Genomic DNA, 19,005 nt, shown 5'->3' with positions numbered 1-19,005 from the left:
AACTTAAGACCTCAATATTTTGGCACCAATACAATTTTATTTTCAGAATATCCTGCAGGAACATTTTTAAAATGTTTTACTTAGGTCAATGAAAAATAAGTTAACTCAAGTGATTATTCTCAAAAAATGATCACATTAATCGTGCAATTTATGGTTACCTGAAAGATTGTTAGAAGTTTAGTATGGTCAATGCATAAGTCGTTGCAAATCCAGTGCTCACTGGTAAATGTCACTTAAAATAAACTTAAAACCGTCATCAAGTTTTCAGCAAACAAATGACAATGCATTCAATTAAAAACATTTAAAAAAAATAAAAAAATTCCTGTATGAAATTCTGACAATTGTATTTATGTATGTTTTGTTATGTATGTTTAAGTTTATTTAAATTCTCTTGAATACCATATTATTAATCCAAATGAAAAAGTGATTAATCTGATTAAAACAATCATTTGAATGCAATAATTTAGTTAAAATATTTTTTTGCCACCATCAGTTTCCTTAACAGCTGACAGGACTTTAGAACAAATGACAAAATTCACAGCACTGCATCTCAATTGCACATAAATAATTTCACAGCTACCATTATACTATTTTTGTATTATGTAAATATGGTACTTTTTGTTCCATTTGTAATTAACATTTAAACTACCTGCATTTTGAGGACAGCGAGTAGAAATTTTATGTACAGGAAAACATGTCTGACAGCGGTCAGCGTGCCGTGCCATCGTGCGCCTCTTGCCATTCAAATTCTGCTGTCGACCCGTGGAAATTGGACACGGCGCGGGCCGGGTCGCACCACCTCGCCCCGGAGGTGAAGTGCTGCTTTTGCAAAGGTAATACACGCTGGTTCACATGTAGAAACTGTGTTACTACATTTACTTCCTTTCAAGTTTAATGTCCTCTTGGTGCTGCTCCAGATTCAAGAACTTCACTGAACTGGCCTTTTTTTGAGGTGGAAAAAGTCACAAATTAGATTTTTTTATATATATGTTTATAAGTGAGAGCAGGTCCAGTACATTACTGAGACCTAGGGCCTGATTTACTAAAAGTTTGCATGTACTAAAACACATGCAAACCTAACGGCACACGCAGAGCTGAAGTGGATTGCGTCTGTTAAGTGAGCAGAATAAGGCGTGCAATCAATTTTGTGTCTGTCTTCATTAATATGCAAAATGTATGCTGATCCTCAAAACGCCCACAATACTAGGAGGAGAAAATGCAAATAGAATTATTTAGCAATGTGATTTATCAACACTCATCACCGTTTTGCAAGCACTATTTTGTGTTTTATTTAGCACGTGTCATGATGTGCAAACTGACTGTTCCACACATGGCTGCAGGTTCAGTGCTCGCGCTGCAAAGACAGACGGAGAAACGTTTTGGATGACCAGAAATAAAAATAAAATACATTAAATACACACAAATGATGCAATTCACAGCCTGGCGCACAGATTTAAGTGTCAGTTTGCATGTTTCTGTTGTTCAGATTGCGATTTCGAAAAATGTCTTACAGATTATAGATATGTGCCGCGGGTTCAACACATCGCACACAGGTGTGAATGATCGCCTCCGTGCACACAAAATCCTTATTTAAATAAGGCGGTCTGCACCACTTTCCGATTGCACATGCAGTCTTGGTAGATCACATGCAACACGCCCACTTATAGTAAACACATTTATTTTTTGCACACGCTGTCTAGCGTGTTGTATTTGGATCTTAGTAAATCAGGCCCATAGGTGAGTATACTGTACACTAGTGTTGTCCCGATACCAATATTTTGCTACTTTTCTAAATAAAGGGGACCACAAAAAATTGCATTATTGGCTTTATTTCAACAAAAAAATCTTAGAGTACATTAAACATATTACTTATTGCAAGTTTGTCCTTAAATAAAATAGTGAACATACAAGACAACTAGTCTTTTATTAGTAAGCAAACAAAGGCTCCTAATTTAGCTGCTTACATATGCAGTAACATATTGTGTCATTTTCCATTCTATTATTTTGTCAAAATTATTAAGGACAAGTGGTAGAAAATGAATTATTAATCTACTTGTTCCTTTACTGTTAATATCTGCTTACTTTCTCTTTTAACATGTTCTATCTACACTTCTGTTGAACTGTAATAATCACTTATTATTCTGTTATTTGGATGCTTTACATTAGTTTTGGAAGATACCACAAATTTGGGTATCAATCCGATACCAAGTAGTTACAGGATCATACATTGGTCATATTCAAAGTCCTCGTGTCCAGGGACATATTTCCTGAGTTTATAAACATAATATACATTAATAAAAACAACTAAAGAAGATGTTGTGATGCCAAAAGTAGTATCGACTAGATACACTCTTGTACTTGGTATCATTACAGTGGATGTCGGGTGTAGATCCACCAATGGCGTTAGTTTACATTTTGACGCCAGTGAGCTACGGTGTGTAGTGAAGCATGTTTAGCTATTCCTCGTCCTGCAGGGATGATACTTGTAAGAAACTTACTTTATCCGTCGCCATGGAGACCAGGATTAGTGATTTAGAAGTAGCTAAAACACTTTAGCCGCTAGCTAGCTAGCCATGTCTTAAAGCACCTCTTCCTGAGGGCCTTTCAGTGTTATAACTTCACCTTCATTGTTAGTTTTTAAGCCAAAATGCGTCCATTCTCCCTTTTCTGTCTACACACTGTGTCTGCTTGTAAGTACTCCGTGATTGTGCGCTGCCAAACATGCTCGTCTGCTTGTAAACCAGCAAAGACCCGACGTGACGACGATGGGGTCGCAGGGGTTTTGGGGGGTCGGTACTTTTCAGAGGTGGTATAGTACCGAATATGATTCATTAGTATTGCAGTACTATACTAATGCCGGTATACCGTACAACCCTACTGTACACTACTACATATCACCATGATCTGTTTATTTTCTCTTTAAAATAAATGCTGTGGATTTGACTGTTAGTCGACTATGGCAAAAATCAGATTTGACGATGAAAATCTTTAGTCGAAAACATCCCTAAACGTGTCATTTTAAGTCAAAAGTATCTGTATCAGTATCAGCAATACCAGCCCTGTATTTACTTGGTATTAGATCGATACCAAAATTCCCAGTATCGCCCATCCCGTTTAAGTGGAAGAATCATCGAAGTTTCCTACATAATCAAGTATTTGCATGTTTGCGTTGCTCAGCATCTCCTGGAAAAAAGTAAGTGCATTTCTGTAAATACATTCGTTCACCACAAGGGGATGGAAGAGATTCACAGGCGTAGCAAACGTCAGCTGGTCAGGGAGAGCGATGGCATTTTGGGCCAAAGGGTTCCCAATAAGAACATGGCAAAGAAACTTCTCCCGCAGACTTCTCTCTAGGAAGACCAGTAAGTCCCGCAGCCTGTCGGCCACAAACTCCGACCTCCACTGCGCAGGCTCGGTGGCGCAAAGCAGACGCGTTAAAGCAAGTTTGCAATGCCAGGCTGTCAAAGCGCTGCTGCCCGACAGCGCTTCCTGTCCCCTGACGAGGAAACAAACGGCTTCTAAAGTTTGAAAGTGGCAGGAGTTCTCCGGGAGATGTAGAGAGACGTGTCGTAAGAGTCGATCCTCGTAGATGTGCAGCGACAGAGTCCAGGTTTCATCCACGGTGCTTGAAGACGGGAGGATGTAGAGGTAAGACTCTGAGTCTAGCTTGAACACAGGTCTCAGGTTGAATCTAAGCTTCTTGCCTGATTGAAAGCGCACTACAAGCGAACCTGGAGCATGAGTAATTAAGTCAAACTTGTATTTATGAGAAATCTCCGCCCAAGCCTCACCTGTGATGCTATGAAACCATCTGCTCACCCGAGACTTTGACAAGAATGAGCTGTTTCTTACACAAAAACGACCACTGAAAGCTTCTGTGCAGGCTTTCGTCTTGGACTCCTTATTCTCACCATGCAATAAGCAAACCATGTCATCTGCATCCGGGGACAGGCAGAGGCAGCCATTTCGGATTTTCTTTTCCACTAGTCGTATCTGGCCGCAGAGGTGAAGGTCTGTTGCCTGCTTTCTGCAGAGCACACCTTCAAAGGTGAAAGGTCGAGGAAGAGTCAAAGGGACGATGACGTCACATACGTCCACTATCTGAAAGTCTCCAATTACAAGACTGGCATCTGTATCGCAAGCAGCCCTCATGGATTCCAGCAGGTCGTCCAAAAACCCCTCCAGGAATTCCTCCTCCCTCCATTTATTCCGGGATGAAACCCGATGACTTTTAGAGTGAAGTTTGTGAAGAGCGCCGCTGTCTGGAAGAAGAACTTCAGCAGCAGAGAAGACCTTGTTTTTTTCTCGTGCCGTCTTAGATGCATTCCGCAAATATTTCCTGAAAAAGCTTATGACTGAAATGAAGGAGAATACATTCCATATGCCCCAGAGATAATCCCCTTCCCAATCAGCATTGACCATCTTTGAACCTTCTTCTTCTGGCGTGTGTGACTGAATGATTATTTTCCTCTCTGACTCTGCACGCTCACAATGCATGTCAGTGTTTGGCATATAGTCCTCCTGACTGTCAGCTACATCTTGTCCTGAAACATTTTGGTCCAGAAGAAGAGACGCATAAATATCCCAAGACCGTCTTGCATCATCAGTACGCATGGTTTCCTCGTTCCCACGTCTTATTTCATTGTCCAGGGTCTCCAAGTCCTTGAATGTCCTCTTATCGCGCTGTTCGAAGATGACATCGCCCTGATCCTCAGTCGCAGGCTCGTCCCTGAGATACACAAGAAGGCCAAAGACAAACACTCGCAGAAGATTCCCTTGCATCGTCTGTGAATGGATCAAAAGGCATACAACTTAAAAATGCAGAAAAGCAGTCAAGCAAAGCAAGAAAGAATATCATTTATGAAATATGTTCATTATATTGCCAATAAAAGAATAAAATGTTCACCTCTTTTTTGGACTTTTTCAGTCATTCGTGGATGGTTTTGAAGGCGGAAACGAGAGACTAACCTGAAACCGTCACGGCCTCTGCAGTCACTTCCTATTTTAATGTGACTTGTTTTTGGTTAATGACTTATTTCCTGTGCACCAGCTTGGTGTGTTCAGTTGTGACACTTTCCTGTGCAATACAGTACAACAAGCACACTGTTCATGTTTCCTGTCGACTGTATTGTCAATGAGATCTCACAGTGTAACAATTGGCATGAAAGTTAACACAAACTAGATAAAAAAAAATGAATGATGCATGTACACCATTTGACTCGTGAAATAATTCTCATTTTTCAGAGGGATTAATGTGTTATCATAAGATGAGCAAATAAAACGAGGCAAAAACAGAATTCTAATTGAAAGGAAATACACGTATTCATAGGTACAACAAAAGGAGGAAACAATGCAGTGCATCCAGAAAGTATTCACAGTGCTTCATAGCTAACCAAAGTCGTACTAAAATATTTTGATCGATTTTTGAGCGCCGTGTGTAATGTTCTATATTTTCAATGGAACATTTAAACTGTTGGTGTTGTTTACTTGAGTCATATTGCTATCATAGTGGCAATATACACGTATCTCTTATGTTTGACTTTCAATCCAATCCAATCCACTTTATTTATATTGCACATTTAAACAACAAAAATGTTTCCAAAGTGCTGCACAACCATATTAAAAACAATATTAAAAACAATAATCAAATATTATCCTTAGCTCCACCAATGACTGAATAAAAAATAAAAAATAAATATAGAACCAATATAAAAACAATATAAAAATAAATATGATTAAAAACGATTTTAAAGGGAAAAAACAATTAAAACAGTAAATAGAAATCAAAATTTATTAAAAACAAAAAAAACAAAAAAAAACCCACAGAGGACAACAGAGGACAGAGGACCACACAACTCACGTAATGTTAAAAGCCAAAGAATAAAAGTGGGTCTTAAGACGAGACTTAAAACACTCCACTGTGGGAGCAGTTTGAACATGGAGGGGCAGAGTGTTCCAGAGCTTAGGGCCGACCACAGAGAAGGCCCTGTCTCCCCTGGATTTAAGTCTGGTCTTGGGCACCACGAGCTGGAGCTGGCTCTCGGACCTCAGAGCGCGCGCAGGAGTGTAAATTTGGATGAGGTCCGAGATATACTGAGGTGCCAGACCATGTAAAGCTTTAAAAACAAAAAGCAAGGTTTTAAAATCAATTCTAAAATGAACAGGGAGCCAGTGCAAAAAAGACTTTCATCTACTGGTCACACTTATCATTACACCATGTACCAAATAAAATAGCTTTGAGGTGGGTAAGCTCAACCAAACTTCTTTACATTAGGCACACCGGGTTATAAGGCGTACTGTCGAGTTTTGAGAGGCAAAAAAAGATTTTAAGTGCGCCTTATAGTCTTTGGGCAGTTTCGCCCATTCTTCTTAGCAGCACCCCTCAAGCTCCATCAGGTTGGATGGAAAGCGTTGGTTTTCATCCAGGATGTTTCTGTACATTGCTGCATTCATCTTAGTCTAGTCAGAGCTACAACATTCCTCTGTGGTGAGAAGAGAACCTTCCAGAAGGAAAACTATCTCTGCAGCAATCCACCAACCAGGCCTGTATGGTATAGGGGCCAGACGGAAGCCCTGTCTTAGTGAAAAGTTTGTCAAAATGCACCTGAAAGACTCTCAGACAATGAGAAAAAATATATTTTATAATTTTCTTAACATTTGATTTTTTTTACATTTTCTTTATTTTCAATAAATCTGCCAAATTGAAACAAATCAAATTGTCATTATAGGGTATTGTGTGTAGAATTTTGAGGACAAAAGAGAATTGATTCCATCTTGGAATAAGGCTGCAACTTAAAATGTGGAAAAAGTGAAGCGCTGTCAATACTTTCTGGATGCACTGTATGTGAATACAATTCAATATTATATGTATTCTGTTAATATACCTAATATTGTCAATTATAGGTGATTATGAATTGTAACGATGGTTAAAAATCCAATCATCTGAGTGATGGGGCAAGACAATATGAGCTTTGCTACTGCTACTTTTCAAACACCATGTTTATTTTTAATTGTCTTTTAATATTATAGGTTTGTTTTTTTTGCTGATGAAGATATTGTATTGGAGATGCTTGATTATTTGAATTGTTTGTTGTGTTCCAAAAAAAATTGGTGGAGAAAAAAAAGAGTTACAGGGCTATGTGAAAACCCACAGACATAAAATAAGTATGAATATTTCTGAAGGATTTAAATGATTTTATTTATGGTAACATCTCATTTTAGGAAGTAGGAACTGGCAATAAATGCTATTATGCTACTCAGTGGCCTAGTGGTTAGAGTGTCCGCCCTGAGATCGGTAGGTTGTGAGTTCAAACCCCGGCCGGGTCATACCAAAGACTATAAAAATGGGACCCATTACCTCCCTGCTTGGCACTCAGCATCAAGGGTTGGAATTGGGGGTTAAATCACCAAAAATGATTCCCGGGCGCGGCTATGCTGCTGCCCACTGCTCCCCTCACCTCCCAGGGGGTGATCAAGGGGATGGGTCAAATGCAGAGGACAAATTTCACCACACCTAGTGTGTGTGTGACAATCATTGGTACTTTAACTTAACTTAACTTTAATTATTCCAGTGTTCAAGGTTGTTTCAATTATTTTTGAAATTGTATTGCAATTAGATCAATCTACAGCAGTGTATCAAAACTCATTTTAGATCGGGGGCCACATGGAGAAAAATCTACTCCCAAGTGGGCCGGACAGGTAAAATCACGGCACGATAACTTAAAAATAGAGCCAACTTCAGATTGTTTTCTTTGTTTAAGAATAGAACAAGCACATTCTGAAAATATACAAATCATAATGTTGTTGGGTTTTTTTACACTTACATGTTGCGGTTAATAGTATTATATCTGTATTTGTCATTATTTATACTTTCTTAATAAATTATGTGATAACGTTCATCAGTCAACTCATTGGTGTTAGTCTATCAAGATAAAAAAAAAATATCAAAATCAAATTACAGGATGTTATTTATGTAGTTTGCTCATTTACCTCGACTGGTGCACTAACATCATGTGTTTTTTTTGTTTTTTTTAAATACGTACACTACCGTTCAAAAGTTTGGGGTCACATTGAAATGTCCTTATTTTTGAAGGAAGATAACTTTAAACTAGTCTTAACTTTAAAGAAATACACCCTATACATTGCTAATGTGGTAAATGACTATTCTAGCTGCAAATGTCTGGTTTTTGGTGCAATATCTACATAGGTGTATAGAGGCCCATTTCCAGCAACTATCACTCCAGTGTTCTAATGGTAAAATGTGTTTGCTCATTGGCTCAGAAGGCTAATTGATGATTAGAAAACCCTTGTGCAATCATGTTCACACATCTGAAAACAGTTTAGCTCGTTACAGGAGCTACAAAACTGACCTTCCTTTGAGCAGATTGAGTTTCTGGAGCATCACATTTGTGGGGTCAATTAAACGCTCAAAATGGCCAGAAAAAGAGAACTTTCATCTGAAACTCGACAGTCTGTCTCTTCTTGTTCTTAGAAATGAAGGCTATTCCACAAAATTGTTTGGGTGACCCCAAACTTTTGAACGGTAGTGTAGCATCATCTACAAAGATACAAATAATTGCTCTTGTGACATCTAGTGAACACATTTAGAACAGCGGTTTCTTTCATTAAAACATTTCTGCAATTTTTTATACTTAGCAAACTCATTCCGCGGGCCGGATAAAACCTGTTCATACGTTTGACAACCCTGATCTACAAGATACTGTGCTTAAAATGTGCTTTACAGTTAATTTCATCATGTATTTATACAATGATTTCCTTGGGATGCGAATAGCACCCATTTGGTGGAAGGGCCCTTGTACTCTAGGTACAATTGAGATCCTTTGTTTTCATAAATACCGAGAAACAATTTCAACAATGATTATGTGTATTAAAAAAGAAATCAGGCATTATCTAGCTGGTATGTAAATGTTTACAGAATCAAACGAACACATTTGAATGCACGTTGCATGTCTCAATCGGTTCACTCCAAACACAAACATACAACCTTCAGCAAAGTAAAAAAAAAAGCAGTAAAAAACCCACTTAAACGTGTATTTTTGCTATTCAGCATTGGTTTTATCGTCTTTGGCAAAAGTCACAGGTGATGAATGAGAATCTTTTGCATGCACAGGTGCGTGTGAGGGGCAGGGTGTAACAACAAAGCCTGTGATTGGCTGTGAGCATCCCCACAGAGGCTTAGAGAAACACCTTTCAGTCAGTCTGACATGCGATGGGAAGACCACGACAAAAGAACAGCAAATTACTTGAAAAGGAACGATTTAAATGTGTGAGCTGTCCGTTTCAATCGCGTAAGTGTTGCTATTTGTCCTACACTTTTATCAATATTTATCCACTAACAGCAGGCTGTCTGTATACAAGCTGGCTTTGACTAAGCTGGTACTTTAAGAGCATATGGTAACACTTATCAAGGGTTGGTGTCAATTTATTAGTCAGCTGAAAATCCTTATTAAGAACATTTCTGCTGTGTTGTAAAGTCTCTCTAATCCTGTAGAAAAGAGCCGTGAGAAGTCACCTGATGCAAAATGAGCAAAACAGACACTTAATAGTTACTGTGTAACATGTTTTGGACAATTAAACCTGAATATGCAGTCAAAGAACACATTGTATGGGTTATGCCAGACCTGGGCAAATTAAAGCCCGGGGGCCACATGCGGCCCTTTAAGCTTTTCAATCTGGCCCGCCGGACAGTTCCAAATAATTTTTTTAGATCTTTAAAATGGAAACTGTAGCTGCCATTATGATGTGCAGTGATGTTTTCCAATGACCGTAAGTCTTGGAACTATACAAAGTATTTCAATGGTTGGAATCTGCCCTTTTGCATGATATACTAGTAACTATGGTCATCTAATTAGTTACTATGGTAATCTAAGTCACAGCAGCTCAGACGAGGCACCAAGCAGTGTGGGTGGGGAGCGTTTCCACAGAGTGTTTCCAGAGCGGCCAGCCTGAAATGCGGGTGTCAGGGACAAATGCGGAAGGAGATTTTTAGAATAAAGTTCTAAAGCTTAGTGATATATCAGATGTATCAGATTGTAAGTGGGGGTTTTTTCAACGCTTCGCGTTCATATTTCGCTGTTTTGGTTGCATTTTTGTTACGTTTCGCTTGATTGTAAAATATGTCGATGGAGAGGGGGAGTGACGTTCATATGTTGTCAATATTCAGGGTTTTATTGGTCGTAGTTAATATTGTAAATCCCACATTTTTTATTTTCATGTACATTCTGGGTGTCTCATTCAGTAAAACAATTTGGAAAAGTTCGTACAAAGAGGGGTTCGCAAATGGAGGTTCTGCATTCTCACTGAGCACGAGATTTGGTGACGTCGCAAGTGACTTCATACTTTTGAATTGCATTGTCACATGACCTACTGAAGGCTGGCACAATTGTGTTCCAATCAATTAAACACACCGATGTCCTTCTTTTGACAGATATCTAAAGGCCTGAGAAGAGATGGATAAATTCCGTATGATGTTCCAGTTCCTTCAGTCCAACCAGGAATCTTTCATGAACGGGATCTGTGGAATCATGGCTCTGGCCAGTGCTCAGATGTACTCTGTCTTTGAGTTCAGCTGCCCCTGCATGCCCGAATATAACCACAGCTACGGCATTGGTCTGCTCATCGTCCCTCCTATATGGTTCTTCTTATTGGGCTTTGTGTTGAACAATAACGTGTCCGTGCTCGCCGAGGAGTGGCGAAGGCCGACGGGGAAACGGGAGAAGGATCCGTCCATCCTTCGCTACATGTTGTGTTCCATCACGCAGAGATCTTTGATTGCGCCTGCAGTCTGGGTGTCCGTCACTCTCATGGATGGCAAGAGCTTCCTCTGCGCTTTCAGCGTCAATTTGGATATTGAGAGGTTTGGGAATTACAGTCTCATCAAGGAGATGCCCGAGACTGAGAAGATAAAACTCCTGGCAAAGATCCCCTGCAAGGACTTGTTTGAGCATCAAGAAATACGAGTGGCGGCGTCACGGTACATCAAATGCATATCACAGGTGGCCTTGTCTTCTTATGCTTCATGTTTCTTTGCAAATGTTGTTAGCTCACAGCATTTTGTAGACAGAGCCTATACCAGGTGACTTTGGGCGAGAAACTGGGGTCACCCTCGTCTGGTCTCCAGCCAATCACAGGGCACACGTAAATAAACAATTATTCACACTCACAACTATTAACAATATAGGATCTCCAATTAAGGCAGTGCTTCTCAATTATTTTCTGTTACATTTTGCGCCCTCCCCACTCGCCGCCGCGACTATAAATAGCATAATTTGTCTATAAAATTGTTATAAGTACACCTCTGCATAACATTGTATCCCTATTAACATGAAAGAAAACAAATAAACCGAAAGAAATATGGTTCAACTTCAAACTTAACCCAACAAATAACTGATTTCAACCTAGTCTTTTAAGATTTAAAGAGCTTCAATTAGCCTAAAATTTAAAAATCCTTTTTCAAACTATAAACATTTTTTGACCAACTTGAACCATTTGATACTGAAAAATTAATTAAAGTTAACTCAATAAATAATAATACAAAACCCAAAACCAGTGAAGTTGGCACGTTGTGTAAATCGTAAATAAAAACAGGATACAATGATTTGCTAATCCTTTTCAACCTATATTGAATAGACTGCAAAGACAAGATACTTAACGTTCGAACTGGAAAACGTTGTTATTGTTTGCAAATATTAGCTCATTTGGAATTTGATGCCGGCAGCATGTTTCAAAAAAGCTGACAAGTTGCAAAAAAGACTGATAAAGTTGAGGAATGCTCATCAAACACTTATTTGGAACATCCCACGGGTGAACAGGCTAATTGGGAACAGGTGGGTGCCATGATTGGGTATAAAAGCAGCTTCCATGAAATGCTCAGTCATTCACAAACAAGGATGGGGCGAGGGTCACCACTTTGTGAACAAATGCGTGAGCAAAGTGTAGAACCGTTTAAGAACAACATTTCTCAACGAGCTATTGCAAGGAATTCAGGGATTTCACCATCTACGGTCCGTAATATCATCAAAAGGTTCAGAGAATCTGGAAAAACACTGCACGTAAGCAGCATGGCTGAAAACCAACATTGAATGCCCATGACCCTCGATCCCTCAGGCAGTACTGCATTAAATACCGACATCAGTGTGTAAAGATTATCCCCACATGGGCTCAGGAACACTTCAGAAAACCACTGTCAGTAACTACACTTTGTCGCTACATCTGGAAGTGCAAGTTAAAACTCTACTATCAACAACACCCAGAAACACTGCCGGTTTCACTGGGCCCGAGCTCATCTAAGATGGACTGATGCAAAGTGGAAAAGTGTTCTGTGGTCTGACGAGTCCACATTTCAAATTGTTTTTGGAAACTGTGAACGTCGTGTCCTCCGGACCAAAGGGGAAAATAATCATTGTTATAGGCGCAAATTTCAAAAGCCAGCATCTGTGATGGTATGGGGGTGTATTAGTGCCCAAGGCATGGGTAACTTACACATCTGTGAAGGCACCATTAATGCTGAAAGGTACATACAGGTTTTGGAGCAACATATGTTGCCATTCAAGCAACATTATCATGGACGCCCCTGCTTATTTCAACAAGACAATGCCAAGCCACGTGTTACAAGAGCGTGGCTTTATAGTAAAAGAGTGCGGGTACTAGACTGGCCTGCCAGTAGTCCAGACCTGTCTCCCACTGAAAATGTGTGGCGAATTATGAAGCCTAAAATACCACAACGGAGACCTCCTGTTGAACAACTTAAGCTGTACATCAAGCAAAAATGGGAAAGAATTCCACCTCGTGCCAACTTTTTTGCAATATGTTGCTGCCATTCGATCGTGATCAAAAACAAAACAGCAGCAATGTTTGTCTTCAAGATACATATTTAACAGCGAACATTTTAAAAAGATAAATTCTGAGGTGAGGGCGTGCTGTGGGTGGTTTCATTGACAACCACACACAGACTGTTTACAGACACAAAAAAATGTGTTATAAAAGTGACTGTGGAACAAAAATCTCCCAAAATGTACACCAAAGCATATCCAATACATGTTATCTACACCAGGGATACTCAAACTGTGGTAGGCAGGCTCTATCTAGTGGTACGCCGAAGAATCACTTGATCAAATAGTCTAACACAGTGTTACTGTTCAAAATGTTTGTAATTAATTGGCCAAAAATATTACATATATTTGTCAAATAAAACACATGCCTTGTTTTTAATGAATATTTAGGCCTACTATGTTACTATATTTTAATGTTGGTCATTATGGTGGTACCAAAGGTTTTCTGAGGTGGAACCACTGATCTTGAACACAAATATATGTTTTTCTATGTAGATTAAAAATCATCATAAAAAAACTTGTCATTAAGTATTACACACTTTAAAGAGAAATATGATGACAAAGCAGATATTTAGTCCGGAAAAAGATAAAGCTAACTTTGAGCTCATTGTGGCTTTTTATTGGCTTAATATTAAGAAAGGTACGCTTCCAAATATATTATCCATGGAACTATTTTCATCCTTTCAAAACGCCCACTCGCTTATTTAGCTCTTTGATCAGATGAAGACAATTTATTGGCTTCAAAGTCCAATACGAACACATTTTTACTGATAATTAGGGGGTCTGAGAGCAAACAGATGTGTTTAATTGCGTGTCTATATTTCACAGGCTTGTGGCTGGATGTTTTTGCTGATGATAACCTTCACGGCCTTCTTGATCCGCGCCATCCGACCGTGCTTCACTCAGGCTGCTTTTCTCAAAACCAAATACTGGTCCCACTACATCGACATCGAGCGTAAGATGTTCGATGAAACCTGTAAGGAGCACGCCAAGAGCTTCGCCAAGGTTTGCATCCATCAGTACTTTGAGAACATCAGCGGAGAGATGCGGAGCTTCCACGGCCATCGCCCCGGCAAGTGTGACGGTGACTACGAAGACGAGGACAAGAAGGGGGACGGTGAAGAGAAACTCCTGGGTATAAGGGCGCAGGATGACATGAATAAAGCTTTGTGGAACTGGCACACCTGCAAGCCAGCTCTTGCACTGAGGACGGAACAAACAAATGGGGAAAACCAAGACAAACTGAACGGGAACGGAACAATAAACGGCTTTGCAAACAGCCACACCCTTAATGTGGAGAAAAAGGAATGGGCGGTGTACTACAGTAAAGTCTGACCGCAAAAGAACAAAAAAAAAACTGCTTTTCTGAAAATATCTGGAGAAATATGCTGCATTTTCTTTCTTTTTTACACATTTCGAAGATTTCAACATTCAATTTGCTCTTATTGAATATGATAATATGCATTAGATTTTTTTAGATTCATCGATTCTAAAAACGTCGAGATTTATATTCTGTTGCTTTAATTAATCAATTAAGGAGTGCACTAATAAAACTTGATCAATCCCAGACCGCATGAAGTGGTTGGAACTTCACAAATGTGGACATAGAACACAGGAAATAATTGATGTTGTAAATTATTGTTTTTAAAAACATTTTAGATTGAAAATGCACCTTAATCCTGGATTATGCCTCTCTATTTTTCTCTCGCATACATAAGTGGACTTTTTGTTAAATACATCTAGATTAACTAATGAGCACTATATACAAAGTTACTGTACCGCCAAGCTTGTTTTCACCATGCAATGTTACATTAAAAAATTACAATTTTTTTGCTGCCAGTGGCTGAAACATCGTGGGCGAAACCTTCAGAATAAAAGCACATTCACAACTTGAATTGCTGACCTTTAGTTTTGGTCTATATGTGCTCTCAAATTGTAATATATGACTATTTATATCAGGGGTGTCCAAACGTTTTCCACTGAGGGCCGCACACGGAAAAATTAAAGCATGTGGGGGCCATTTTGATATTTTTCATTTTCAAACCATAACAAAATATATGCATTTTTTATTTATTTTACCTTTAGGGGTCCCAGGGACCATAAAGGGTCTCAGTCTTTAAAATGTTGAAAATAAGTAAATCTCTATATCAACTTCAAGTTGATATAAAGTAATACAAATTAAAAAAAATGTTTTATGGCTTTTCTGTCAAAAACAACTTAGTTTTTTTATAGTAAAACTGAAATATGCAGTATTTAGTAATTAGAGCCCTAAAAGATCAATAATGCAGGACACCATTGATTTTAATTATTTCATATTTTTGAGTAATCACAGTGAAAAGATAAATAAAAAATCACTAAATATATTTGGGATCCAAAAGGTGCCCCACTCATAAAGTGATACATTTTTATAGGTTTTTCGTTTACTTTCAACACTTAAGTTACGAGATCAACTTCAGATATATCTGTCGATTTTATGCTGGAACTATTATTTTGTTTGTTTTATGCGCTTTTATCAAAGAAAACTTTGATGTTTTTATATGGCTACTACACAATATATGCAATATTTACCACATAAATCATTTTAAAGTGAAATATTTGAAGTAATTGGAGCCCTGAAAATAATTCATTATAACATGGATTTTTTGTCATTATTTTTTTTTTTGAGCAATGGCAAAAAAAGAAAAAAGAAGAAAGACAAAAGAAAAAAAACAGCCTGCATGGCAGCTTTTGTGTCAACATTGCAACTTTTTCTTGTTAGATTTCACCTCATTCCTTATTTTTACAATAGTATTTCCAGAATGTGTGGCGGGCCGGCAAACAATTAGCTGCGGGCCCCAAATGGCCCCCGGGCCGCAATTTGGACACCCCTGATTTATATCAACAATTAGATATGTTTCTGTTCACCGGTTTACCCCCTTTTTCTGTAAGGGGCGCCGGAAGTTGGCAGGCCCTTCAGAGATCCTGTTCTGTCTCCTTGTCTGCTCCTTAATGGGATTGTGTTGAAAATCTCAATTTCCCCTTGGGGATTAGTAAAGTATTTCTGATTCTGAAAGTCTCTGCATGGCCAATGCAATAGAGCGCATATTTAAGCGGTTGTGTGTGGGTGCTGAGATCAATGTGGTAGCGAACAGCGGAATTTTTATTTTTTATTGCGGCTCAGGGTTTCTCCAAGATTGCCAATATGCCTATGTAGGGCGGGGGCGTGGCTAGCTGCGTGGTCAATATGATGTCATCATACAATTTGCATAATCTGCAATCATATATATATTTTCTTTAAAAAGTCTAAAAAACTATTGATACTTTTAAAAATAATGTGTGATTATTAAATAGTAATAACATATTTTTAAATATCGTTTTGCTTTATTTTTCAATTGTTGCTCCTTATATATTATAATGCGATTTGTTGAGAATTTTTCAAGTTTCTAGAGACTTTCCAATTTCTTTATCAAAAACGACTAGCACCAAAACTAGCATCTTTTTCTAATCAAATCAAACTTTATTTATAAAGAGCTTTTCATACATAAAAGAAATGCAACGCAAAGTGCTTTAAAACAATACCCTGCAGACCCATATCCCCCATTATTATTACACACGTACGCACCGACACAGATACCAAACACACACACACAACATCAATCAATCAATCACACAACATACACACATATGCAACTATATGGACCAATGATTGCATGGCTGAGTACAGAGGAGACATGTGAGTAAACACAATCACAGGAGCCATGTGCACCAGGAGGTCATCAGACCATGGCCACCAGGACGCTGATACATAAGCGCCCCCAAAAGCACGGCCGATAACCCTTGAGGCAGATGGCTCATCTGAGGAACGCTGGAAAGTAAAAATAATAAAACTTGTAAAATGGTAAGAACCATGAGTAGAGATAAAGAATAAAATACAAGTAAGACATATAAAGAGCTATAGGGAAAACAATTTAGAAAAGATACAAATAAAATTAATATACAGTAAATAAATAACAAATAAATAGAACTTTTGGAATAATTAGGAGATGAGGATCTTAGGGAAAGTTCATAAGGTAAAAGCAAATTGGAAAGATAAGAAGGCCCAATACCATAAACACATTTATAAACTATGAGAAGAACCTTAAAATTGATCCTGAAACACACGAGGAGCCAATGCAAAGATTTTAAAACGGGTGTAATGTGAGCCCACCTTCTGGTCTTCGTCAGGACACTTGCCGCTGAATTTTGGTGTAATTGCAAAGGTGTTATTGGAGACAACACTCGTGTTTAGAGACTCTTTACTTCTGTCGCCTCATGTCCGTGACAAAACAGTGAGAGCTGCAGCGAGCCTGATGTCACACTTGCTTGCTTCTCCCCTTAATATTTGCACATTGCTCATTTTGTAAATCGCTGTCCGTGGGTACATCTGCGATGTATTAAAGTACGTCCACATCACAGACATGCTGCCTCCACTTCAGACAATCCCGTGCATATTGCTTATGTCATCACAACATCCAGTTTTGGCGATCAAAGTCTTTTGTCTGTGGACGAATTTTCGGTGCATCACTAGTCATCCATCCATCCATTTTCTACAATAGTGCACAAATAGTAGGCTATATACATCCATTGATCCACTCTAACGACCTGTTCATGTCTTATTGATGTTGACAGTTTCCATGATCATGAATATACCGAGTCTGAAAGGGGATTGGCGGTGAATGAGGAAATGTTGTTGTGTCTGGGAGTGAAGTACGGACATGTGTGCACGGGAGAAAATACGTGTTGGAATTGGGCCTGTTGATAGCATAAAATTGGCCACAAAAGTTAAAAAGAGCGTCAGACTTTGTGTGACTTTTTCTGGATGCTAGAAATTTATTATATTACTTAAAATTGTCTTCACGTTATAAAAAACAACGACTAATTTTTAAGGTGCGGCTGCTTTTATTTTGCTTCCATAATTTAATTTCACATACGGATATGCTAAAGGTTTTAAGTGTTGTACGAACATACAAATGTTTTTAATTACATTTTCCTCTAGGGTTACATTTCTCCTCTTTTGTTGAGAATATTTTTGTACAATCTTGGGTAGCAGGTTAAAGTTTGCTTTGTACATCATTTTAGCTGTTTGCAAATGCACCAAATCGTTCAATTTCAATATTTTTGATTCAATAAATAAAGGGTTTGTATGTTCTCTATATCCAACAGTATGCATTATTCAAATGTATCTTTTTTGTAACACAGTTAGTGAATGAAGCGCACATTTGTAGTTGTTTCCCCATATTTCTGCACAATAACTCAGATATGGTAACACTAGCGAGCAGTAGAGAATATTAAGTGATTTTTGGTCTACAACATGTTTTGCTTTGTTCATTATTGACGTGTTTCTTGCTACTTTATGTTGTATATTTTTTACATGAGATTTCCAGTTCATTTTATCATCTATTATTAGACCGCAAAATGTGTTTTCTTTTACCATTTCAATGTCTACTCCGTCTATTTGTAATTGTGTTTGACTTTCTGGGTCAATAAATAACAAAGTGTGGGCCCCCGGCCCGCACTTTGCTCACCCTTGGTTTAGCCGTAACTCAGAGATGACACTCATAACAAATGTCTGTGCTGCTCAAACCGTGAAAACTGCCAAGGTCTGATGCACAAAGTGATAACATGACACAAACAGGTAGAAATACGGGCATGTAGATAAGAATCGGGCAGGTACTACTCTTTGCTCCACTTGTGGCATATTTGATTTATGCAAAAGGAAAGGTTGCCGGAGTCAAAACAACTTACCGGTTGCAATGAACAGGAGGTCAACATTTGCATCCACCTCACTCACATATGTTCTTATTTTGCTACGAGCAATGAATAGATTCCTTGTTTCTCTGTTTGACAACACAAGTGATCAGCAGCAAGCCGTTAGTAACATCCGATCATGTTTTCTGTTCTCTGCAATACGTCACGGACCATACAGCTGTTCGCCTGCAAGGACATGACTAACATGGGAGGCGAGGAGGGGAGGTGAATGAAAATGGCTTGGATCCCATTGTAGTCCCTCCCTCCCCCTTGGGGATTAGTCAAGCACTCCCCTTGACCGTCTCACAGCTCACCCTGTAGCCCAGCAGCTGTTCTCTCCCTTAGTGGCCTATGCAATTGCTTTGTTTGCTCGCTGCAATAAAGTCAC

At 38.7% G+C, this 19,005-nt stretch overlaps 2 protein-coding genes across 4 annotated transcripts; one reads left to right on the top strand and one right to left on the bottom strand.

Annotated features, from left to right (window-relative positions):
* Positions 1–1,826: 1,826 nt before the first annotated feature.
* On the bottom strand, positions 1,827–5,094 carry LOC133639181 (inositol 1,4,5-trisphosphate receptor-interacting protein). Of its 2 annotated transcripts, XM_062032272.1 has the most exons (3): positions 4,907–5,094; positions 3,792–4,785; positions 1,827–3,719 (listed from the first exon to the last, which is right to left on the bottom strand). In XM_062032272.1, the coding sequence occupies exons 2-3, from the start codon at positions 4,780–4,782 to the stop codon at positions 3,115–3,117; spliced, it is 1,596 nt and encodes a 531-aa protein (XP_061888256.1). In that variant the 5' UTR covers positions 4,783–4,785; positions 4,907–5,094; the 3' UTR covers positions 1,827–3,114. The 2 variants fall into 2 exon arrangements, with proteins under 2 accessions (XP_061888256.1, XP_061888255.1); XM_062032271.1 differs by having other exon boundaries at positions 1,827–4,785.
* On the top strand, positions 3,418–14,643 carry LOC133639182 (calcium homeostasis modulator protein 1). 2 transcript variants are annotated; one of them, XM_062032274.1, is made up of 3 exons: positions 3,418–3,648; positions 10,448–11,015; positions 13,680–14,643. In XM_062032274.1, the coding sequence occupies exons 2-3, from the start codon at positions 10,470–10,472 to the stop codon at positions 14,184–14,186; spliced, it is 1,053 nt and encodes a 350-aa protein (XP_061888258.1). In that variant the 5' UTR covers positions 3,418–3,648; positions 10,448–10,469; the 3' UTR covers positions 14,187–14,643. The 2 variants fall into 2 exon arrangements, with proteins under 2 accessions (XP_061888258.1, XP_061888257.1); XM_062032273.1 differs by lacking the exon at positions 3,418–3,648 and adding an exon at positions 9,195–9,308.
* The last annotated feature ends 4,362 nt before the right edge of the window (positions 14,644–19,005 follow it).

Source organism: Entelurus aequoreus, linkage group LG22 (genome assembly GCF_033978785.1).
Source record: "Entelurus aequoreus isolate RoL-2023_Sb linkage group LG22, RoL_Eaeq_v1.1, whole genome shotgun sequence".
In the NCBI taxonomy this organism is placed as follows: Eukaryota; Metazoa; Chordata; class Actinopteri; order Syngnathiformes; family Syngnathidae; genus Entelurus; species Entelurus aequoreus.
This window is presented reverse-complemented; position numbering and strand designations above follow the sequence as displayed.